The following is a 26,798-nucleotide window of genomic DNA, read 5'->3' as shown; positions in this document are numbered from 1 at the left end:
TGCTGTGAAACCAGACCTTAGTTAGCAATACTTATGAGGAGTGAAGATGATAAGCACTGCCTTGAACAGAGCTCGGCTGGTCTGACCTTTTAATTTGAAAAGCTTGCAAAAAAGAAGATTATTGCAGACGGATCCAGGCTCAGACGGTAAAAAAAACTGTACATCCTTGTTGCAACAGTAAAAATCTAAAAATAAGTATGACCAAAATAGAAGATCATTTACAGAGACCAATAGTGTTGACTTTATTCCTAGTAGACAGCAAAAAGTCCACCAGAACTGAGTTTTGCTTATAGAGAAGGTTCCCCAGTGACATTAATATATCTATAAATGCAGTATTTCAGCTGCACATTATCATAACCACACCATTGTTTTAGCATTCACATTTTTATTGAGTTTTATTTGAAGCATGTTTATTTGTAATTACTTTAGCTTTGTCTTCAGATATAATTTGGGGCGCAAGTGGGGGTTAGATGCAGGAGTTTGCCCTTCAATTGAATGGTTGCCGGATTAAATCCTAGCTTCTGCTTTCATTGTTGTTGAGTTTTTGGGCAATGCCTACTTACGATAGGCAGAGGGCCCGGCACCTTTGCACATAAGGCAGCTTCGCCTCTGTCAGTGAGCCCCAAAGCAGCTGTGGCTACAATGTAGCTTGTTACCTTCACTGAATGGGTGAATAACTGAATGTAGTATAAATCACTTTGGTCAAGTCTCAAGTGTGTTTCACTGATACATCAGATTTTATAGTATGATTGTATCATCATCATATCATGTAGATAATCATATGACTGAAGATGTTTTAAGGATAAAAACTGTATTTTAACACACATTTAACAGTTCTGTTTAACAACCACATTTAATATGTTTTATTTATTGAATTAAATGAATAAAAACCCATTATTAGTCTAACAAGCACATTCATATGGCATATTGAATATGGATCAATTTGCTGATCAGCTTCACCTCTTTTTTTCTTTTCTTTTTTCCTGCTGTACAACAGGGTTAGCTCTGCTAGCAGCTCCAATACTTATAGAACTGCACTTGAAACTTGTGCTATGCTGTCTGATGACGGCTAAGGTTTTTTTTTGTTCTCTAACTTGATTAGTCTCTGTTAGTCTATGTTAGTCTCTATAGTTACAGACATCTCTAAGGTTCACTAGTTTTTTTATTTTTTTGCCATTTGCCATAGCAAGACCGCAATATATACTAAAAAATTACATCGATCCAACAGGAGCCTGGATGATCATAGCAGCTGGATTTTCAAAACAGTTTACTAAAGACAGCTATATTTGCTTAAAATCTTTGCTATATGTATGAGTATATTTATACAACCGGGCAAAAAGTATTTGCCATTTATTGTGCAAGTTCTACTTAGAAAGATGAAAGAGATCTGTTATTTTCATGCTAAGTAAACTTTAACTATAAAAGATAAAATGAGGAAAAAAACAGTCTCAATGAGTAAGGATTATTTTGAATCAAGGGTCAGAAAAGTCAATTTCCATCTGTCAATCTACTAACCTGATAGATGTATCTCAAAAACAGCTTTTAATGCAAGGATGTTTACTGAGAGCGGTTGCATGTCAAAGATTTAAGGTTTTCATTTACAACATGTTAAAACCCTGTATTATAATTCTTTCACATTTTAATATGCATTTGCTGCTGTGTATGCTGTCTAAAACTATTTGATACAATAAAAGGTTTATAATTGTGATTTTCTAAAATAGGATCCAGATTAAATTGATAGAAGTGCTTTTGAAAACTGATATACAGAAATTCAAACATGATTTTTTTTTTCCTACTGTTTATTCCAACATCATCCAAATGCCAAAAACAGATGTCGAGGTAGCAGGTTACTCAATGGAAAAAAAAAACAAGGAGAAGCATGTCAGAAGCATGTCTTGTACTGAGCCTACTTTGCTTTCAGGTTGGATACACTTCATTCTAGGGTTTAGTTCCACGTGGAATTCCACATCCACATAATCCTAAATGGAATTAAGAGTCTAACTCACAGTTGGTTGCTCATTTCTTTAGCTTACATGATTAATGACTTCTGAGCAAGTCAGAGAAGACGTTTTCTTTCCAAGGATGAAACAAAACAGCTAATCAGTATAAACTTCTGTCATGTTTTGAAAGAATAAACTTGTGTTTGTCCCAATAGCAAACATCCTCTCTAATACTATTTAATTACCACAGGGATGAAACTGCAGTATATTCCCGATTATAGTACTTCGTAAAGATTTAATGTTATGTAACTAGAAATTATAGATAAGTCAGCAGCTCTAGTGACAAATAATTAAATCTCTAATAGTTCTGACCACGTCCTTTGAGAAAAACCCACTGGTAGAATTACATCTCTATTGAGATACAGTATAAAAGGAATAATGTTGTGAAGATTATGGTGTAACAGGAATGATTCTGTTTCTCGCAGAAGGAGTTCAATAAAATGATTTTGTGATTAAAGGCGACCCGCAGTGGCACTGATTGAGCCAAAGCGAAATATGTGCCATAAACGAGCTGTGCCCTGTTGGTGTGAGTCGTTTGTTTTCATCTATTGGCACTGAAAAGGAATAACAAGCCAATAGATATTTGATTTCCCTTTTCTCTATTTACTGTGAATGATCATTTATCATTATGCAACACATGTTTATCTTCAATATAGTGTCATGTAAATTTAAATCAAATATTGGAAACTCAAATCAATATACGCATCTGGAGAAGGTTTTTGTACATACATATTAATAGCTATATTTTCCTTTGTGGTATAGAAAACAAACCTGTGGCTAGAAGAAGAACTTGGATTTTCATCGAGCATGAATAATATTCAACCATCTATGTATTATGTACAGTATGTTTGGTACAGCTTAGAAGAACTTTATGTTTAAGAGGATAAAATAATCAGTCATCTATTGTATCGCCATAGGAGTGTTGGTTCCCCTGATTATAGTAATCTGCAAAAAAAGCAGGATTATGCAAATCCTAATCAGATTTCCAATTGCCAGGAATACTAAGCAACTAAAAAGAAACATTGATCATACCTTGTTCTGAAGTTAGCAGGGTGCGGATGCCCATCATACAAGGACAGGAAGTCATATTCTTCTTCTATGGCAAATGACAAGAAGATGAGCTGGATTCTACTTCCCTCTTCCCCAACAATAACCCAGGTGCAGTTTGCACCATTAGGGTAGCCATAGGGAAAACCAGGCGATTCTATACTGCCGTTTCGGCCTTTCAGTGTACCCCCACAGGTGTAGATGAAACCTGTAAATAAAAAGAGAAAACACATACAGTATTTAAACAAATATGTTAATAATGAAATTATTTGTGTAACAATGCAAAGTTTACAACCAGCTCCTCCAATTATTTGAAATTACATTGAAAACCTCTTAGGCAAGTACAACAGCGTCAGTGGTTAAAATGTCTGAAAGGTCCCCTAATGTTTCATCTAAGAAAAGTTCTGGGTAATGTTCAATTGATAAACGGTAAGATTAACTTTTTCGAAATTGCAGTTCATTGGTGCATTGCAAATGCAACAGTATTAATGTTCTACATAAACAAGTTTTTTTCTTCCTCTTAAACACAGCTATATTTACAAACAGTTTTTGAGTACCTGCTTCTGAAAAACATACATAAAACATTTTAATTTTGGTTGAACTTACTGTTACTCAAAATTACAATCCAATCCAATATATCTTTATTTTCACTGTGCAAATACAAGTGAGTAGTAAAGGAACTGATTGACAATATCTCCAATCAATAGTGGAGGCTACTGTTATTTTTTCAAAAGAATTGTTAAAACTGTCTCGTACACACAGTTATAGTAACAGTTTAAGCCTGTTCTATTCACAAGTGTGTAATTTCAGCCATGGGGATATCCATGGCTGAAATCCTGTAATCTGTTGTCTTAGTGAAGCTCCAAATACACCAGTACATCCAGAGTGTTTCAAAGGCGTCTATTGATCCAGCATGGCTCTCCTTTAAAATAGCAACATTCTAGTTTTAAGTGTCTATTTATTTCCTTCACTGTAACAGAGCTAATTATTAGAGGCGTTTTAATAGAATGTTGCAGAAAATACTGTATTCTATGTCTGGTTATAGTTGCAGTCATGCTCCTCATGTTACTCCAAATAAATGTTTATGGTAATTGTGTAAGAGGATTCGTGGTGTAGCACTTTCATCAAAATGGGTCATTGACAACTAGCCCATTAGCTTTTTAACACACACACACACATGCTGAGTAGTACTATCCTTGTGGGGACTTTCCATTGATTTCCATTTATTTCCCACTCATTTCTATGACCTAGCCCAGACCCTTACCCTAACCCTAACAGTTAAAAAACATACCTAAACTTAAACTCAATTCACACCTTAGTCCTAAACATAACCCCCCCCCACAAAGAGTACCTTTCCTCATGGTGACCAGTCGTAAGTCACCACAAGTACCTATAAACCCCCAAAATGTAGCATATTCCTAGAAAATCATTTCCTCAGGGTAACAATAACATGACCACAAACGGAGGGTGTGTGTATGTGTAATTTAAAAGTTACGATGGCACGGTCATTATATAATGATCATCATCTACAAATTGACATCTTCAGTAATGGTGAGATCCATCCATTATCTGACACGCTTGTACCAATTGGGTTCGCGAGGGGTGCTGGTGCCTATCTCCTGCTGTCAATGGGCAAGAGGCTGGGTACCCCCTTGTCCATCACAGGGTAACACAGAGACAAACAGGACATACAACCATTCACTCACACCAAAGGAGAATTTAGAGAAGCGAGTTAACCTAGCAGTCATGTTTTTGGACTGTGGGAGGAAGCTGGAGTACCCGGAGAGAACCCTCCCCGGGTCGTGAATCTAACCCATAACCTGCTTGCTGCAAGCCAGCAGTGCTACCCACTGCACCACTGAGCAACCTAATGGTAAGATAAAATGGATAAATGTTATACGAAAAATAATGATGGAATTTCTTTGGAAAAGCGACGTCCCAACAACAAACTTTGCTTTCGTGAGTTCCTGATATCCTGAGCTCCACATATCTAAAAGAAGAGACGGCACAGCAACATTTTTGTTGAGGTGTAAGATTGTTGAGGTGTAAGGTTTAAAAGCAGCAACAGCATGAGCTGGTAATCTCTTTCAGCATAGGATTCTAAAACTTAATTCCTAGAGCAACCTGGAAGCTATCACATCTGAGTCACCGAGTTTTCCAGCTGTCTTTAACAGTGAAATCAATAACTAAGCAAAGTCTGGGACTCTTTTTGTGCCTCCAAGAAATACTGTCTGACAATTCCTTTGTTATTACTATTTGAGTATCGCACTGACATCTTAAAATATGCAGCAAAAGAGATGACATAAGGTGGGTGCAGGGGGTGCAACAGACACTTTATGGTTTTTACAAAGAGAGGAGACATTTTTGAGTAAACCTTAATGAGCACAAGGATCTTCATTATGTCTCCTGGCATGTGGTACCAGGCAGGGGAGAAAATGAAAACAGCTGCTAAATTCTGAAAAAATGACATTTCCGGATCTCTATAGTATTAAAGATGTTATTCACCATGGTCTCTATCATTTAAATTCAGAATGTCAAAGAATTGCTGAAAAAGTTAGGTGAAAAACATACCCATTATAACCTCTACATAAAATAACTTAAAATATCTTGTTTCTATGGGCAAGATTTAACAATCCACTGTATATGATGCTTATTGTTTGCTGGTCCTTCTGGAATCTTCTTGTACTGAGCTTGTACAAGCTTGCAGACAAGAATAGACAAGCAGATACTTTTTCTGTCTACTTTTATATTCATAACCCATCACTGTCCAGGCAACAGATTATCCATCCCTGAGCTGTGGATCACTGCTGCTTTCTAGGGTGAACTGAAACTCTTGACTGCTTCTGTTTCTCATGTCTTGGTCTTTCTATTTCAGTCTAATAGACTGAATAGGGGTATAATAGAGGTCCAAACATCAAAATGTTGTTTTGTAACCCAGTGGTGCTTTAAATGTCTCCACAACTTTATTCTTTTTCTTGTCTGATGTATTCTTTGTTTTTAACAATACTGCTGTCATGCAGGGAATTTGTCTAGATTGTTTTTCTATTTTACAGCACTGTTGTGATTCCTGATAAATAAGTTCTACAGTTGTAAGAAAGCGCTGTGAAGTCAAATAGTGGAGGAAGCTTAGAGAGGAGAAATCTAAGGGGATGGAAAAGAATTTATGTTTTTCAGTACAGAACAACAAAGTGCAACATTTTATTGCATTAATTTTTAGTGTTTAAGACTTAAATATATTGAGATCAATAAAGTCAATCAATTAATCAAATAAGCTAAGCTATATACACAGTTGAAAATGATGTGAATTCCTACAACAGGATGCATTTGTGCATCATTCACCTTTAAACGTATGTGCTTAATTGTTAAGTGCTCTTGTTGTGGGTTTTAAGCCATGAAAAATCCTAAGCCTAAATTCATCTTCACTGAGTGCAAAGCTTAAATTAGGATGATCATCCCTTTGTCTTTCACGTTTATGAGGCTAATTATTTACCATGGCAGCCAGGGGCCACAGGGACAGCAGGATGATCGCTCTGGATGCTCCTGTGTGCTCTTGTCTTGGCAGAGATTTCGAATTTCATCATCAAATTAAAGAACATTTCTACCAAAGTGAGGACAGTTTGCTGGTACTTCCTTTTTTTTGCGAACAGCTACTGTAGGTTAAGGACTAAGATTTGAAATAAGTTTAGGTTCAGGTTAGGGTTACAATAATAATGGAGGATTGTGGGGTTAATGATATGTATGTGAATTCCTCTTTGTTCGATCCATATTTAGTTAACCAGCCAAAAAGAATCACAACAGCTTGGGCTGCAATTAAGGTAGGATATATCTATTCCTTTATAATCAATCAATGATAAGATGTAAAGAGCCAAAAGAGACATTTTAGGTAAGTCCACACATATCTGAAAAATACCTACCTATCAGCTATGCAAACTATAATTTTTATAGAATTTATTGCAATATTATTCATCCCTCGTCAATTGTCTCCGCATTTGCTATGCTACAAGCTTACACTTCAGTGTATTTAATTAGAATTTGCCTGAAATCAAGACATGTCAGTGCATAACTGTGAAAGTGAAATGTTCATTTGCCAATAAAAAATTCAATTTGTCATTCATGCAGTGTTGTTCAATCATCTTAAGTCAAAACTTCCTAGGATCAACTTGCTTTGCAAATACAGTCACAGAGGTAAATTATCCTTACATAATAGCTCAGATAAAAAAAAAGGAGAGCACTGGTGCATCAGCAATTTTCACACTTTGTGACATATTCAGAAATTCTCTATGAATTTCCCAGTGAGTAAAGGCATTCCATCCTAGCTCCAGCTGCATGTTTGAGTTGTTTTTTGTCATCGGAAAGTGAACCTCTGCACCATTCTCAAGTCTTTCACAACAATTGCCTAATTATTTTCTACTATTACCCGGAACTAAGCTTCATTCACAATCACACCAATGTCTGTGCAGAAGAAAAGATTTCTTGTAGAATGGTTTTGCCACCACCATATGCTGTAGTGCTTATGGGGATGTGCAGTGTTTGTTTTCCTCTATACATAGCAGTTTATGGATCAAACCCCAAAAGGAGAGTTTACACAAAAAAACTGAAGACTAATTCAAAACTGGCTTAATTTTTGACATTCTTCCATAAATGCCTGATTTGTAGATTGTACACGCAATAATGTTTCTGTCAACAGAGCTGTTAAACGTTGGAGCTCCTCCGGAGTTCACCATCCATGGCTTGTCTGCCCCGTGATTAATGATTTCCTTACCAGACCTGTCAGTTAATGTGGATGGTCATGTCTTGTTAGGTTTCACATATTGCTAAATTCTTTTCATTTATAGATGATGGATCAGACAGTGTTCCCTGATGTGTTGACAGTTTACAATATTGTTTTAAAACCTAGGTTTTTATCAATGTCATGTGGAAAATGTTCCTTAATCTTTGTCATGCTCGAAAAACTAATAAAAAAGAATCTGATGCCTTCACATAATGCTTCCTCTTTTTTTAAATTAACATTCGGTTGGACTTCATGACAATATCCCTATTTAGTCAGTTACAATGGATCATATTGAATAGTATCTGACTAATGAGTGCTGAGTATCTTAAGTTTTTCCCTTTATGGATTCTTATTTGTAAAAACAAAGGAAAAAAATTGCATCCTTTCTTTCACCACATATTTAGTTATTATTTTATAGCTCAGAAATGGGCCAATTATCTGCAGCTTTCAGTAAAAAGATAATTTTTAAATGATCTACAATGATTCAAGTGTTTTATTTAATTTTTTTTTTCTAAATAGAGTAAATTACAAATCTAGGATACCAGGCTGAGTGGATAGAGAGCATAGTCAAAACAGAAAGTATTAGGATTGGAGGTGCAGCTAAGTGGTTCCTTCACATTGGTCACTGTGGAAAAATGAAAGATTGATCACAGGCTCTTCAGAGGGATGGAGGTGAAAGTATGAGAGTGAGCCAAAAGGAAAGAATCACTTCGATAAAAAGAAGGAGGGAACCAAAAAGAACATAAAAAAGAAAAGAGTCAGACTTCTAATTATGCTGACTACCAGACTGAAACTGACAGCCTCTCTACAAACACACGTGCTGAAAAGCTGAAAAACATACCCATGAACATGCTCATTCAAACATAGAGTTCCACACAGGTATGCACCAATGGACAGACAAACATTGACATAAAGTAGATTACAAGGAACATGCTCAGATATGCATGGATTAGTCACAGAGATTATTAAATATACTGGCCCTTTAAAGCCATTACTCATTCCATCATTCGTTTGACTCGAATTCTCTTGCTCTATCTCCCTCTTTCCTTAAAACACGCATAAATCCAAGGAGAAATTCAATTCTAATCTATCAGTAATTTCTGGCAACCAAAATGCTAATTAAATATGTCTGCTTTACAAGAATTGTGATAAAAAAAATCACTTCATCTTAACAATGTAATCATATTGTGTGGTTTGTGTATTATGTACAATGCCAAGGACACATCTTTCGAGGTAGAGGATTTTTTTCAACCCCCTCGACACCATGTGTTGAGGGAGGCTTTGTGAAGCCCAGTGGGCAAGAGGCTTACTAGTTCAAGCGGCTGGCTTCAAGGCGCTTCCAAGGTGGTGAACAGGATGACTAACTAAAGAGAAGCGTGTCTAAGTTACAGTAGCTGTATTTATACCTCAACCCAGAGCTATTTGGATGAAAACCTATACGAGTGACAAATATGTGTACCAGCAAGTACCAACCATCAACCATCCATCTATCTTCTCCCACTTATTAGGGTCACAGTGTGGCCGGTATCTATACCCGGTAGTCTATGGGTAAGAGGCGGGGTACACCCCGGACAGGTTTCCAGTATATCACAGGGCAACACAGAGATGTACAACCATGCACACACACATGTACACACACAATCACACCTAAGAGGAATTTAGAGGAGCCAATCAAGCTTACAGTCATGTTTTTGGACTGTCTGAGGAAGCCGAAGTACCCAGAGAGAACCCAGGCATACACGGGAAGAACATGCAAACTCCATGTAGAAAGACCCAAGGCTGGGAATCAAACCCAGAACCTTCTTGGTGCAAGGCAACAGTGCTACAAACTGCTCCACCATGCAGCTTATCATTTAAACCAGTGGGAAAATTAATAAACAACAGCCACCACATAAGACGGTTTTTAGACGAACATCCCATGAAAATGTTAAAGCACTGCCCAATAGCACTAAAATAGCAACCTATTGACCCCAGTTATACCCCAGATGAGACGCCAATTAGGATAGAACAGTTCTGTTTTCTTTTTGTTAGACCTACAGGATTGTGTGTGCATGGTAAGGGAAAAAAAATAGAGATGAATGTTCCTTCCATTTTTCATCAAGGAAACTGGGTACGTATCTGAATCCATAAGATTGGGGAGCATTGCTGCCTCACTTCACAAACAAGTCGGATAACTTTGTACAGCAATTAATATGGTTTTAGTGTGTAATTCTACAAAGGATTTTGGGTGGGAATTCATTTAAAGCAAGGTCTTTCACCTCTGAAGACTTTAACAAAGACACTAATTTGCAAATAGTAAAATACTTGTGCTTGGACTGGGGTAGATCCCAGGTGTGACTACATGCACTGGTGCTAATGAGGAAGAGGGTTTAGCTAGAAAAGAGCATGCGTGCTCAGCAAAACCCTCCCTGGATAAAAGAAGCTTAGAGACAAAGAAGAAAATCTGCTGCGTGAATTGAGTGGATTTAATGAACTCCGGTCTGCAATACATATAAGCTTGATCTCTTTCCTCAAAGTAATATCGCATATTGAATGTCTTCACTATTACACCGAGGAAGATTAACAAGGAGCTTACACTGGCACATGCCCTTTTCAAGACGTCCAGCTTTTATTATATAAATGAGACTTTAATTGTGGTTTAATAAATTGGCATAAGTTATGATTTGAATGGCTCAATGCAAGCTCAGTGTAACAAAACCTAATGCATAATAAGAGCTGAGTAACACTTATGAGTCCTGCTGTCTAAGCAGCACCCCTTTACTGTCTTGAGTATGAGCGGTTTGAGAATATCCACATAAGAATCCACTCCAGGAACACTCGCAACACCCGTTTTCTCCAATCAGATAGGAGTGATGCGAGACAGAGCAAAATGATTCTGGCTAGAAGTTAATATGAAGTGGCTCTTTCAGCAGCTAATCTGCACAGGGCAGCCACCTCTCTTTGTAAAAGTATGTTTTTAACCCGCAAGAGGTGTCAAACTTAGTCATGAAACAAGCTCATGAAATAGAACAAACCAGGAAAGGGAGAGGTGGCCGACTCTTATTTTTTGACCAATTACAATTTTTCTTTCTCTGTAAAAGAGATAAAAAAGCAGCAGGTAATAGATGCATCAATTATTCCCTAACCGTTACCTTCATAAAGTACATGCTGTTAGGTAATGCGTATGTAGTCTTTAAATTAATGCTGAAAGAGTATATAGAAAATCTGCATTTCACTATATTGCCTGCTTATCATAGATAGGAACTATTCTGTAAATTTGACTGATAAGTGTCAGTCATACACTTCCATAAATGTGGCAGGTACATTTCTAAGATTTTTATGCCAGCACATAGCTGCTCACCATTTAGTCTCTCAACAAGAATGTGAAACATCTTAGTTTATGGGAGTTATTGTAGACTCTTCATGGGTTTTGTATACATCACATTTATAGCTTAAATCTGCAACGTCAGGAAATACCTGGTTAAACAATAATTGGAGATTGTCAGTCAAAGTCATTTTAATTAAAAATAAGGCCAAAACAGGAGTGCTGAATCAGGTAAGAAGTTTTTGTGTTTTTACTTTTTAAGTGATGTCAATAGGATTGAAACTCTTAAGACAAGGAATTTTCCTGAGTTTTGAAAAGAAAAATGTTTAGTCTGCATTACTGTTTTCTTGTCCTCAAAGTTCAGAGCAAAAGACTTACAGTAAATGTAATGTCTTAATGGCACATACTCTCAGGTCATTTTATAAAGTAGACCAGCTCAATTCCTTGTTGGCACAAATAGACTAAATTACCTGAATTGATGTTATGTATGTTATTATCAGAAGAGTCTGACCATTTTTGCATTATTTTGCAATTTACAAACTGTTTGAGGTGAGAGTAAGATACCCAGACTACTATCTATGAATGCAAAATACATCAATGATTGAAGCAGATGGGCTTTAGTAGTATAAAAACATATTGGTCACCCCTCCTGCAGAGTAGCAAAGGGAAACCAGAGCAACAATTCAAAATTTTCTCACAAAAAAATAGCAGCAAAGGGCAAAGTTGCCAATTCTCTAAATCATTCTTAATATTAGGTGTGATGTTAAAGATAACATTGTGTGTGTAATGCCTTAATGTCAATATATGCAAAGAGTCCATAGGGAGTTATTTTATTTTTTTTTTCCATCAACCTACCCCATGACAGCTGTGGCTACAGTATGGGTTATGGGTAATGTGATCTGACTTCTCACACTGTACCACCAGAAACCACACGTTCGGACTCAACCCAGTGGAAACATGCACTGGTTGTACTCGTCTATCCATAAATAAAGTCATGGAAGAAGAATAATTCCTTTTTTTGCACGTGTAATGCAGGAGGTTAATCAGCTCGTAATTCTGTTTTAACAGCAGGATATGTTAAGGATCATGTCACGAGGGAGAACAGAGTTTCAAAAAACTTTGATTTTTAAGCAATCATGCGATTCCCATCAGGAATCGTGGAAGGCTAATCACCCCCTATTACCCACTGTTTACTACACAACCCAGGAGGCTAAAACTTGGCCTGACCCAAAAAATTCTCACGACTGAAAAATCCTCCCAAAAAGGGAGTGTGTATATATAACAACAGCGGAGCCTCTGACAAACAGTTTTAGTTTCAATTCAATTAAGTTTATTGATATAATGCCAATTCACAACATCTCAAGACATTTCACAGAGACAATTCAAACAGATCATACAATCAAACTGGTAAAAAGTTTTAATCTAAGGAGAACCATCTTATTCATCAATCAATCAACTGATTTATATTTTCAGCTGAGAGTAGAAATTGTAATTATTTAAATACAGCTGTAGGAAGGGGAAGCAATGCTTTGCTAACACAGTTTTCAGTCAGAGTACCTTGTGTGGGGCATTCCATGAGATTGCAAACAGGGGCCCTTTACTGTGAGCCATCCAGTCAAAATAAAAGTTCCCGGCATTAAGTTTGCCCTGTTCCTGGTGCATGTTGGATTCTGACAGGGCTGCCCTCTGTCAAAAGTCCTGTTCATCCCCTTTATAGATAGGATTTATATTGACAGCCACGTAGTATGATTTGCGGTCCAGCGGATTTTGTTCCTGATTTTTGCAGATGATGTAGTTCTACTGGTTCTCTGCTGCCAATACCTACAGCATGCACTGGGGTGGTTCACAGGCGAGTGTGAATTGGCCAGGATAAAGATGGCCTCCTCCAAGTCCAAGGCCGTGGTTCTCAACCAGAAAAAGGTGGCTTGTCTTCTTCAGGTTGGAGAAGAATTCATGCCTCAAGTTGAGGATTTCAAGTATCTTGGGGTCCTTTTCACGAGTAAGGGGTGAATGGATGAATATATACAGCTGGAGCTATAAGGCTAACACTGCTCTAGTCTATTGTGGTGAAGAGAGATCTAAGCAAAGAGCCAAAGCTTTTGATTCACTGGCCAGTCTACATTCCCACCCTAACCTATGGTTATAAAAATCTGGATCAGTGTAGACAGAATCTGCTGAAATTATCTCTCTTTACAGGGTTTCCGAGTACTCCTTTAGATATTAGTAAGGAGCACTGTCATCCGGCAAAGGCTCAGAGTAGAGCCGCTTCTCCTTCAAATCAAGAGGAGCCAGCTGAAGTGGTTCAGACATCTTTTTTCGAAAGTCCCTCCCTCCCTCAGGAGTTGGTACAAGCGGCAGGAGGCCCAAGGGATGGCCTAGGACAAGCTGAAGGGACTATTTCTCTTGTCTGGCTTGTGAGAAAATCGGGCTTCCCCAAGCATTGCTGAAGGAGGTGTATGGTAAGAGGGAAGCCTGGGAGACTCTGCTGAGACTGTTACTCCTGTGAACCTGGTCTCGGGTAAAGTGGAAGATGATGAGTGAAAGTACAACGGAAGTAAGAACGTATATATTAAAAACATGCCTATCATACATTCCTCTGAATTCAGATGTAAAATATCAGTTTTTTGTGACAACATTGCTATGATCCTTGCAGCAACATTTTCACATGGTGGTGACTTGTGAAAGCATAAACAATTAAATTACCCTATTCTTCACCGAAATGGAACAAACGGTAAATTCAAGGTTCCTGGGCATCCCAATAGAGGCATTGGTAAGTGAGTGTGTAAATATGTTGTCAAGTGTCAAGAATATCATCAGCATGGTAGAATAACTTTATACAAGCTGTACTATTTAAAAAGGCTTTTCTTCTATCAGAATGCCTTAATCTGAGTTATTTCTCTCTTCAAGTTCCTTTCATCTTGATTTTGCTCTCTTTTATAATTTTGGTTCTACCAGATTTGTTATGAAATATGCTCCATCTTAATGACCCTCATTAATGAATAAAGAATAGCTGTCCCAAGTGGAGCAAATTGACCATTCAAATAATTGCAAACATGGAAATAATAAAGTCAGCCTTCAGATCAAAGCAGCACTTAAGCTGTGATTTGAAACATGCCGTGTTTATTAGGCATTTTTATGCAGTGTTAGATAATTTTATTAAGTCTCATGTGCATATCAGATAGTGAATGCAAAATTAAAAAAAATAGAAATAAAAAGATAGAAGGGAAGTCAGTGAAAGATGAATAATGGAAAAGAAAGGAAAGGTGCCTGAATTAAGAGTAGAGTGGCAGGGGGAGACAAGAAGAGCAAAGAAAGAGAGATAGCAAAGGCAAAGATGCAATGGAGAAAGACAGCAAGAGAGAGTAAGCATGTTTGAAACGTCCCATTGGTTCCTGCTGTCAGGAGCACTTGTCAGCCAAGAATTAGACTTCTCCACGCTGCCAATGACTGACAGTTGGCCCGTGGTCTAGACTATACCCTGGAGTGGTTGAGGCTAAATAAGGGAAATGCCTAGAGAGAAACAGAGAGAACACACCGGGCTGAAAATCAATTTATAACACTGTCAGTCAGAGGTGGGAGGGGCGATGAAGGGATAGAGATAAGGAGCAAGAGACTGAGAACAAAGAGTGAGACAGGAGGACACATGAAAGAAAAAGACAGAGACATGGTTTTTAGAAAACAGTAAACAAATGGGACTGATTGGGAGGGAAGAACAGAGGGGAGTGTTATTGTTTTCGGGGAGTCAGAGAGAAAATGTTGGTACAGGGGCTAGGAACATTTGACTTATTTGGCTGAAAAGATTTAGTGATGGTAAACAGAGTACCTATAAAGTAAGTAGTAAATATAGTGACTCTTGGGGCATTTTGAAGATTTTCTGTAAATGGTATAATTTCCAAAAAAGCCCCATTCACCTCATGAAGCACTAAAAAACATCCCACTGAGGCAAAGACAGCAGGTTAGCAGGTTATATTCTGGGCATTGTAATAACAAATGGAGCCTTTTTTTTTTTCCCATCCGTAGGAGGTTTTCCTCCTCAGCCTTTTACAACACCTTGCAAAAGTATTGAGCTTTTGATGTGCTTGTCATGTTACAACCACATATTGTGTGTATTTATCACAATTTTTGTGTGATTGACCCACAAGTAGAATTGTTAAGATAAAGAAGAGAAAGGAAATGCCAGTGGGAACCCTTTCCGCACAACAGAAATCTGACTTGAATTCAGTTTTTTAAAGCCATGAGCTTTGTATTTATTTTGTACATCTAAAAGCTGCAGCTCTTGCCACTTCTGTCTAACAAAATGTCTCTGTGCATCAATCTTAATCTAGTCAAAGATTGCCATTGTTATAGGTTTGGTTTGACTGGGCAATTCTAATACTAAAACATTTGATTATGCACATTACAGCTAAAATTTTAATCAATGGTATCAACTTTATTCATAAGATTTGTAAAAGACTTGAAATTGTTTTTGTTTGTTTTTTAAAGGTTCCTGTTTTCAAAAAATAAGTTTGTTTTTCTATGATGCGCATCTTAGAGATTTGTTCAAAGAGCATTTACAGTAGGTCCAGACAACTGTAGCAAAAAAGCAAAAAAAAAGCAATCTCTGTATCTTCCGTATTCATCAAAGTCTCAGCTACATCACATATCTTCATAATTTCTGTTATACATTTTCACAGTGTGATGCAATAAATTACACTGGAGCTATCAAATACTTTAAATGGCATAAATGGTGCTCTAATCCTGTTATCACAACTTATATTGCTTCTGTATTATTTCAAGTTAATTCAGTTTAAGTTGTTGTTCTACTAATTGATACAATCAGGGTTTCCTTACTAGCCTCTATACCTTAACTCTTTTGCAGCAATGATATATAAACAAGCCTGGTACTTTACCCAGTGTCTGTGAGCTGGACTAAAACACCAGCAGGGCTGCATCAACTAAGAGTTAAAATTACTAATGTAACACGCATGGTATGCAATGTTTTGCCAGTTCATAATTGAAAAGGAATAAAGTTCAGTTCACACAGATGAAAATGAACTAGCTAATGTCCATAGTTCACTTTTTCAAAAAATGAACTAAGTTCACACACCTTTAAATGAACTTATTCAAATTCATAAATTCATTCATAAATTAAGCCACAATTCTACACAATAGAACCTCATATTTCAGCATTTACATGTGTGATCCTAATACTGCTATACAAAGAAATTGAAAAAACTCTATGCAGTCAAGGTATACTGTATGTGCAGTGAAGCCTTTATTTAGCAAAATTATACAGAACTTCAGAAACATACAGGTGTATTCAGGTTCTGCTGAAAAAAATCTGTACCAAAAATAATTTCTTATGTTCCTCATTCAGTAACAGATATTTTCCAAGATAGCTTGGATGCTTAAACTTGATGTGTTGCTTTAAATTTCAGACTTATTTGTTAAGTCATATGTGGGCACCGTTTGTACAAAAACTTGAGTGTCTTTCTATCTGAGTCTTCCGTTGTTAGTTCATAAAACCTAAACTGTAAAATCTTTTTAAAGCCACTTTTCATATCCATTGAAAAGTGTCATTTTCAATTGAACATGCTCTTGAGCTGTAGGAGTCGCTCATTATTTTTAGAGTGAACGTTGCTCTCGTTCACGTTCATTACTTCAAAACTGATCCGTTTAGTTCTCCATTCACTAAAAATATAGACTTAGACAAACACTCTATACAAAATGAAATTTCACTGCATACAGCTTTTCAAGAGTGAATGCGAAGCTTATAAGAGTGAAATTAAAATTACCATTTATAAAGTACAGCAAATATGAATGTATTTAATGAATGTCGTTCGGTGAAAGGCATTCATTGAACACGTTCATTCAAAACACTGTTGGTATCGATGTAAAATTGTATCATCAACATTTTCAAGTTTGAAAGGTATCTTAAAAAAATAGTACTAATCAATTGAATGAAGGCAGTTTTACATTCTGAATTTTGAAATATTTAAATTTAAGCTAATTTTGATTCCAACATCATTTGTTTTGTTGTCGTTTTGTAATATAAAAAACAGTAATGCTACATTATATAAAATAGGCAAACATCCAAAGTCTGAACAGAGAAGTGTTCATCCGTGTACATAGACAGCATTTGATCAGATGGTTTTCAATAGACTCTGATTCAAAGTCAGCTTAGAATGCTAAGATGACCAGCGAGTATACATCCTTTCATTTATTTATTTATTTATCTATTTATTTATTTATCATATACAAAAAACATATAGATAAAATTATATGTTCAGGATATAAGTGCCACTTCACATTTCATGGATATTTTTGAACTATGAGAGAAAAAAACGACATATGTTAAACTAAAAGAACATGAACCCTGCACCTTCCTGTCTCTTGGCAAACATATTAAAAACAGCACCTATGGAAAAATAGCAACTGTGAGATCACTACAAAATATAATGTTTTCTGATGCAACTGGAGACTAACCATCTAAAGTAATTCTGATACAAATCATAGATGCAATACATGGGAGCCTCATAGGTAATAATTTTAATCAATTTAAACAGGGGTTATTGCCTAAGAAAAGCATTTAAGCTAAGACCTAGGTAAAATAAGTTTGCAAATATGCTAAAAAAAAAGAGATCAGTTTGAGATTTGTCATACAAAATATCTAGTATTGAAGTATCTCCTTTCTCCAACCTTTGCCAAAAAATGCAGCTAAAACACTGCCAGATATCAGTGTGATTTCTTAAATGTAGTGGGAATTCTTGTTTGACTACATGATTTCTCTCAAAATAATTTCTGCTATGATTTAACATTTAAAACAGGTGAAGAGTTTAATATCTAAAAGCCTTTTTTCCAACAGCAGAGTGGTAGATGCAAGTTCCTGACTACTTAAACTGACTGATTTTAAAGATGATTGTGTTCTTCTATCCTGTTGCCAAGCACAGCTTGAAAGTAGCCTTATATGGTAGATTAACTGGATGGTAAAAAGGCAATAAAAATACTGCAAAACCAGCGAACGAGGTGGGAGACTTGACAGTAAGAAGTTAAGGCAGGGGGAGAATTAGCAAGTGCTCACTTTCACTAATGACTTTAAAAAAGCAGCTTTCTAAGAAAGTGGGTCACTGGGAAGCAAGCAAATAATGTTATTCAGAAGACTACTTTGGTAAATGCAATCTTATGTGAGTGTTTCTAAGAAATGAGGCAGCAAGGGAGTAGAAATTTACTCAATTTAAATTTTGAGTTAATCGTGCCTGCAAGAGATGAAAAATTAAAGTAGGTGAAGTGAGCAATAGCTGTTATTTTGGTATCTAGAGCATTTACTATCAACAACATCCATCAGCTAATCATTTCATCTCGTCCCTCCATCTATGTATTGATACTCTAACATAAAAAAGCACATATGTAAAACCCCGCTGGATTGGCAGTTATGAAAGCGCATGAAGAATTAATTACACAAGGAGAAATGGGGAGGCAGCTGCTGTCTAGTTTGTATTGATTTGTCTCTGCTGAGTTTCATCATCACCAATAAGACTAATGAGGTCCAGCACATACAAACACACTACAGAGAAGCTGTCTTTCCTAGTTCTTTCTTACATGTCTTAAATTTACCCAACATCAATCTTGTCAAGCTTTACCAATGCTTTAAGGACTTTTATGTGACAACATCAGTCACTTTTTTTTTTTACCCTAGGTAAGTTCACAGCCTCTTATCTGTACTGCTCCTGCTTCTCTAACCCATTTTTTGTGCTTACACTTTTAAGCCTCTTTACACTATAGTTCATGATATAGGTGAGAGGAAGATTCTGTCCTTAAGCCATTGTTGCACCCTGTAAATCCTGCAACAGATTGTTCTTAAACGCATGACCTGAGAAGCTTTGGTCCAAAAGAAACCAGATTGTTAGGATTTAGCTGCTTAGCCATTAATTAAAGATAAAGGAATCTCAGCCCTAAGTTTTCCTATAGAAACTTTAGTTTTCTTCTACAATAACATTTTATTTTTCCGTTGTTCCCAATGTGTTTTTTATTTTCCTCTTTCCTTTAGGAGAAATGACAAAAAAAAAAAAACAGTAAGTAGAATAAATACATTTAAGTGTTGTTGTTTTTTTGTTTTTTTACATACCCTAATCTGTAAAACAATCCTGCATTTCTAGTGTAGCATGCTAAGGTAGTACATGTGGCATGGCACTTTTACCCTCACACAACATAAGTGGGTTTTACTTTTTTTTTTTTTTTCAATTAAACATACATTTTATCATAACTAACAAAAGATTTAATTAATTAATAAGCAACCAAAACTAAGGAGATATGACTGTAAAATGTAGGACAGAAAATGAAATGTATAGTTGTACTTAAGAAAAAACAATATGCTTAGTATAAACAAAAAGGTAAAAAAAAAAAAAAAAAAAAAAACTATGAAGTATAAGCTGGAAGCGTCATTGTTGGAGATGTGTCCTGTAGCTGCATCTGGGTCAGCGGAACATGATGGAATTCACCATCATGCTCCATATATCTGGTCACAATCAGAGCCCAGATCACTATGGGATTCCCTCAGGCTCTTGTGCTAAACAGCTGCTGATTCTGATTGTCTGAAAGGTTTCCACCTGGTAAACAATTTCCTTTTTCCCTGTTCCTATATGCCTGCTCTGTATAAGGGATTAATGCAAAGCTGAAAAAAAAAAAGTCACGTTTACTGCATGCTTTTCCAAAAGTAAATCCTATAAGTTAGTGACTGATCAGAATTGCCTGGATTACTAGCAAATCTCTCAAGAAATTGAGTAACAAACTGACTTCTTTCAGTTTTACCAAATAAAGTAAAAAATAAAATATTGTAAAATCAAAGTGTCAACTGTAAGTTGTCCATGCTTAATGCGTATTGACCAATGAGAGAGCAGGGCGTTGAAAGGATAAACATTGCCTGTTTTTTATCTTTTGTTACACTGCCACATTTTGAATAGAGAAAGAATACATGTATTAAATATTATGCAGAGTCTAAGTTTCTTCCTCTAATTAGTATCCCTTTTTGTTTTGACGCCACAGCAGTTTTGTTTGTCATTGTTTCTGTGCAGCATTGTTAATAACTTTTGGCATTCTTCGTGCACTTGAACAAACAATGAACGTTTTTTTGTAGATCATTGCACTCCACATCTTTTGGAAGTGCAGCATATCAGATTATGAATTCAGGATACAGGCTCTATAGTACAGCACTCTAAGATTTTTTTTTTTTTTTTTTATTCACTAAAAAGTTGGCAAGCTGTAAATCCAGCTTTATGGAAGAATTAAATACAAAGCATTGAAAGTCTTCTTTTAGTTGTACTTTAGATTTTGTTTCCCTTTAATTCCCATATATCCTATAAAACAACAGAGGTAAATGGTCAGATTATCATTATTACACATCATAATTTGGTCGGTCAAAATGTTTGATTAAATTATAAAGCAATGGGATCATTACAACAGTCATGACTAACAGTTCTGACTGATAGTGTGAAGACTAACAGGGCTACAAAAACCTGGCAGTTTGAACTGTGAATTGTGCCATTTTAGCATTGTACACTTAAAAACTGTCACGGTTGTGCCATTTGTTTTCTTCTGTTTCAGTTTTTTTTAAGTTCTCATTTACACTTTGCTTATGTCATTCTGTGTTTCCTTGATTATTTGTTTCTTTTTCCATCTTGTTATATATTTAAGCAGGGTTTTACTTTTTAAGTTACTCTCTGTTGCCCTATTGCGTCAGTCTCTTTTCTCTTAGGTCCTTCTAGTTACTTCTGTCTACACCTGCTCCCTATCAGCTAATTAGTCCTCCCATTGTTTCTGTCTATACACCGTCCTTTCAGTTACTCTTTGCTGGATCCTCATCATTCTTTCGGTTTATTCTTCCCTCATGTCTCTTACCTTTTTTTTTCGGTTCTTGAATTTTCTTTGTCGATTATTTCTGGATTTTGTATTTTTACTTTTTTTTTTTCATTAAATCTGAAAAGAAACCGCCTCAGCTTCCGTTTCTGCATTTGGCTCCTCTAAGAACATCCACACAATCTGACAAAATAAGACTAATTAAAGAGGAAACAAAAATGCTGCTCCATTATTTTAGCACCAAGATCTGATAAAACGTATATTCCATAACAAACTAGGTCAACATAAATGTGTGGTAAACTAATCAGTCTAATAAGATGTCACAAAATGACCTAGAATCTGAAAATGTTGATGATTAAAGCCCCAATTTAACCTGATTAAATTAAAGGTATTTTATGACCTTTTAAGACTCTCCAAACCCTGTCACATTAATTTGTCAGGGTGAACAGAAAATTGAAGGTGTGTTGTTTTAAAAGACGAACAAAACAGCCCCCTGTTAAAAAGAAAACTAGCTGTATTGATGATCACACACATAATGTGCTATGCTTTGACTTGCGGTCTGTGCAACAGAGCTGCTAGCTAGGCATGGTTTAAAAAAATACATTAAAACTAGAGCTGTTTCAGGAGTTAAACTCCTTTTGTCTCGATAACGAAACAGATGTTCTGCTGTGTGATTTTGTTGGGATCAAAGGAAAAAATATCAGCTCTGAAACCATAAGCAGCAAACAGCGTGTTATCAAGCAGCTCCTCTGTTGTGCCTAATGGGAACCAGCCCTTTCCACATATGATACAGGTAAATGTTTGGGATCCTATTTGCACTTCTTCAAACTCATTATATTTTATGCATGTTTTTATGTCATTCTTCTGCCCATTTCAATTAGTAAGATATAAAAATACACAAAACATACACTTTTTATCTAAACCTAATCCAATCTAAATCAAACCAAACTAGTTTTGAGAATATTGTTGGTAGTTTCATCCTTTTTATATTTTTCTATTGGACTTTTTTACCACCTGTATATTATTTTTTGTCCTTCAGGGAGGTGTTTCAAACTCAATTTAACAACATTTTTTACTGTTAAGAAATGTATATTTTGCCCAATGAAAAATGTTTCATGCAAAAGGCCACTTAGAGTTATTTTGATTTGAACAGTAACAAAAAATGTCCTGCATATAAAAGGAGTAAAATTCTTCAACGGAAGGACGGAACCCCGATAAATGTTAAATCTAATATCTAATGAAATTGGAGGACCAAAGAGAAATAGTAGTGGAGTTGGTTTTTGATTAATTTGACATAAAACACACATTCATTCATCACATACTTGTGCAGACAAGTTTTCTTTACAATGAATGACTCAGTATTAGTTCATCCCTATTAAAGTGACCGCAGATATAACTATGATGAAAAAAAAAACAAGGATTCTGTGGCTAAAATAAGAGATCCTTTCATTATTTATGATGTCTGACAAAAGAGGCAGCAGTGCAAACCACAGCAGTCCACGGACCATGACATTTAGACAATTAGACATTTAGAGAGCCAAATCTTAACAGCAAGAGCATTATGTCTCACACCTGGATTTCCTTCATTTTTTATTTCCAGTCTTTTTAGAACTTAGTTCTCTTCATGGGGCAAATCTTAAGTATGTTTCTGCTCAGTGTCACAGCTCAACATTCCCCTCTGTTCATTCCAGAGGTTGAAACCCTTTATTTTCAAGGCAACATTAGTGTTTAATTCAGTTAAGTAAAATGTAGTCATATTCATCAACAGTATGAATGTTGAAAGCAAAGTTGAATAAAACAGAACTACCAAATGGCTGAAGGTTAAAGAATGGCTTATTCTTCCTGCTTTAATTTGTCATGCCTAATGGTTATTTGGTAGGACCCAAATGCAGAGCCAGAAGGCAGAGATAGTTTGCATCCATGACATTCATTATTTCTATAAATTATTAGAGCCTGATATTTAGAGGGCTTGCGTGTCTTAAAACTGGTACGAACATGTTTGTAAGTAAACAGGATTGTTGATATGCGTTCGCAGTGTAGCAGACATGTGCAAACCATAATCGGTGCATGAATTCATCAATATGCAGATGATATTCTAATAACTATGAAATGTAATGTGGTGGGCTGAGTATATGCAAATGTAACTTTACCACATGCAAAACTCCTTCACAAATCGAAAACTAAGTTGTGGGCGCACATTTTGCGTGTTTTGGTACATCTGAATACAACATGACAAGCAAAAAAAATGTTGGTCATTGTTGCAACAAAGAAGGCACTGGTACAATAGAGAAATGTTCTTATAAAATCACATTTTTTTACTCTTTCCAGTTTAAGATTATTTTACTTATAGTTTAAAATCTATTTTTTCATGCTAACCTTTTATTAGGTGCAGATATGTTTTTCAATTTCAGATCTTCTTTTACATTTTCACATTGATTTTTTTTTTTTTTTGTCTTTTTTTCTGCTTCAAATCTTTGACCCAAATCCTACAAGGGACAGGACATCTTATGTCAGAGGAACATAATGGATATCAGCATCCTCTTCATGGCTGGTGTCCAAACCGGCATACTACTTCCATAAAAGAAATAATTTGAATATTTTAATGGATAGCTTTTATGTATAAACTTTAGTTGCATGGCTGTAAAATACCTTAAAATACTGACTTATCAATATTTTTCAGATGTAAGCTGACTTGCAAAACTAAACAGGAATAGATGAAAGTATTTGATTTTCAACATCACTGCAACTGACACATCAGACATTTAACTTTCCTTACAAACTAACAGCAGCTGTGTTTTTCTTCAAAATATCTGCTCCTCCCAAAAGACAATGATAAAAAGGTAGGCTTTTGCTTTTTTTACCAACATGCTGCCCATTGTCCTATTCAAGAGGAATATTTACTTCACTGATCAAGTATAATTAAGCTTTTGTTCTCTTGCATGCAGACCCTTTCAGTGACATTTTCATGGTTCCACGATTAGCAGCGTTGCATCTCCTCTTTCTGCCAAGATGGATCAATGAAACAATTCAGTAGCAAACTTGGCAACGCTGAAACAAAGACCCCGATACTCTCAGTAATCTAATTATTGCTCTTATTGTGGAACCAGACAGTAACCTAATTAAGGTAATAACACTGTTTATTTCTTTTTTACGAACTTTTGCCATCTGATGATATGTGAGACAAAGAGCAAATATAAGCAAGAATTAAAACAAAGGGAGAAATAAACGTGTCTAAAGTCACCATTGGGTTTATCACCCCCAATGATTAATTCCCCACTGTAAAAAACACAAAGAATAATGACTAGGCAGAGCAAAATGTAGGAATCCTCAACCTAATATCTGTAAATTATATATATATCAGTTACTGGCAGAAGGACCCTATTGAATCTCAGAGCGGAGGTCAGTCATTTCTTTATTTAATCTAAGTAGCACTCCCTTTACCAGAAGTTTCAAGTGCAGAGAGTAAGCAGATGGCTTTTATGGTGCCAGAGGCATTCTAAAATTCATGACAATTGTTCAGATCTTATGGTCTATGACAAGATTTTCAGTTTCTCCTTTTGCAGGAGTTTAAATTTTTTATAACCATGCACACATTATACAAAAGGCACCTTAATAAACTGGGACATGTTTTTATGGATATGCACATATTAGATCCTCTAAAGGGTTTCTGCACTCCTGTTCCCTGTAAGTGCTCTTTAAGAATCATTTAGCTGGATATAAAAGTCTAATGCAGTTGTGCTCAAATATGCAATCTTTTTCAACCACTCTTAAGACATTCAGTCATATATTGGAAAGAACAGAGGAATAGGAACATTTTGACCTCTTTAAAATCTCCTGGGAGGATCGAGGTAACCTTTATCATGCTGCGTTCAGAAAAATAGTGATATAAACTGAACAAATTGTGCCATTTTTGGTGTCCGATAAGACAGCAGATTGAGCAGGAATCCAAAGTTTAGCGTAGGTGCTAAAGCAATAATTTGTGAAGCACATATGGAAAGGCATCACTGAACACAACCACAGTAACCCAAAGGAATATGCCGTCATCCTGAACTTGCTGAGCAAACACACTTTTTACAACAGCACCACCCATCAAATCCAGAGGGCTTCACACAATCTCACCTAGCAGGTGCCATTAAATACATCTGTAGAGGCAGGAAGATGCTTTCCATTGGGACGAACCGTATATAAGCTGATCAGTTTCTATCCGTAGGGTTTAAGCTGTCGCTCCTTCCCATATGGCAGAAAATCATAAAGATCTGAGAGAAACTCTCAAATTAAACTTTCACTGGTATAGTGTACAAAACAATGGATAACTGGTGCTACATTTCTATATACATTAAAATAAATGAATTGATAAGTTTTAAAAGAAACATCTTATATTTTGTGGAAGCCCTCACATATTCCCACACATGGATGAAGGTGATTAAAATGTCTGAATACCACCCACAGAGGACACACAGAGTGACAGGACCAAATAAAAGCAAAGCTGTGATCAAAGGGAAATCTTACACCTCCACTATAATCCAGTTGACTAACAGAACCATTATCGGCATCAGCTCAGGTACACATGGCCATGAGTCAGGTTCATAAATTAAAACTGCAGAAAAAAAACAAAAAAACCCCAGAAATTTCTGTACAAGAATCGAATAATAAAGTTAAGTCCAAAATTATTCATGTGTAATGCTAATTGTTTCATTTGATCAACCTGCTTTTTTGACTGCGGCAAACATTATTTGTTTAGGATGCCAAAAGAAGATGAGATGGTTAAGCTTACAGGGAAGCTATCGCACACTTATGCAAAACTAGATTATGGTGTGAGGCAATGTTGCATTTGTAGATTATCGCAGTATAACCGCTTTTAATAAAAGTATGAATTTATCATGATCTTCCAAAAGTTTTAAACAAAAAGTCTTTATTTTAGCCAACTAAACATGTTGTTTTAATGGTAGGTGACGGATTTTTTCAGTTTCCATTCGCCTATCCATTTTCAAATCTTAAATCTGGTACTATAACTTTCCCCATATCAGCAGGTCGTTATTGTACAAAAAAACACTTGTATGCAGTTGTTAAAAAGGTATATTAAAAGGAATATCTTTCATAAGGTTTGGTCCTACAGTGTGGTTCACAGCCACATGGGTAGCACAACACACCACACACAAACAACCCAACACATAGTAGGATACCATGGCAAGACAATCAAACGTTGAATATTCCGAACACCAGATCACTCAGAACGTACCAGATAGCAGGATTATCTCACAGGATTATTGTTATTTTATCATATGAATCAAGTTTAAAAGGCCCCTCTAATCACCTTTATCAGTGTGGAGGCTGTTATTGAGAGAACAAATATTAGATTCCATTTTTCATTAAAAAGGAGGTAAAACCTTAGGTATGGTACAATGAATAATGTTTTAAAATCCCAGCATGCTTTAATACTGGTAACCAATTTATGTCTGAATACTAGAGTGTAAAATAATTATGTAATTTATTCTGAAAAGCAATTAGTGGTAGTGGTCTGGAACAGTTTATAAGACCCAGATCAATTATAGTTGGATATTTACAGGAAATAACCTGACTCCACATCTATTGCTCTCTCGTATTTGCATAAAAAAAATATTCAATTTGTAATTCCCAGTTTCTTATTCAGAGGTGCCATTCGGAGGCTGGGACTCTCAATATCCTTTGATATTTGGGTCTGCCTTTGATAAATCTTTCTTGGCAAGCTAAAGACTATAATTAGGACACACAGAGGCTTTGCAGAATCTATTTCTTTCTCTTCTCTGACTCTTGATGTGGAGATTTTTCTCCAACCTGGAAAAACAAAATCCTGAGGAAAGAAAGC

The 26,798-nt window shown here is 36.0% G+C and overlaps 1 protein-coding gene across 1 annotated transcript in view; it reads right to left on the bottom strand.

The window, feature by feature from the left end:
• csmd3b (CUB and Sushi multiple domains 3b) overlaps positions 1-26,798 on the bottom strand; it is a 536,357-nt gene that overhangs the window by 417,216 nt on the left and 92,343 nt on the right. The window contains exon 2 of the mRNA XM_038288005.1: positions 3,033-3,255. Within this exon, the coding sequence (XP_038143933.1) occupies positions 3,033-3,255 (223 nt within the window). The remainder of the gene's footprint in view (positions 1-3,032; positions 3,256-26,798) is intronic.

Source organism: Cyprinodon tularosa, unplaced genomic scaffold (genome assembly GCF_016077235.1).
Source record: "Cyprinodon tularosa strain WSP-4 unplaced genomic scaffold, ASM1607723v1 ctg247, whole genome shotgun sequence".
NCBI lineage: Eukaryota > Metazoa > Chordata > Actinopteri > Cyprinodontiformes > Cyprinodontidae > Cyprinodon > Cyprinodon tularosa.
Note: the sequence above shows the minus strand (reverse complement) of the source record. Positions and strands in the feature narration are given on the sequence as shown.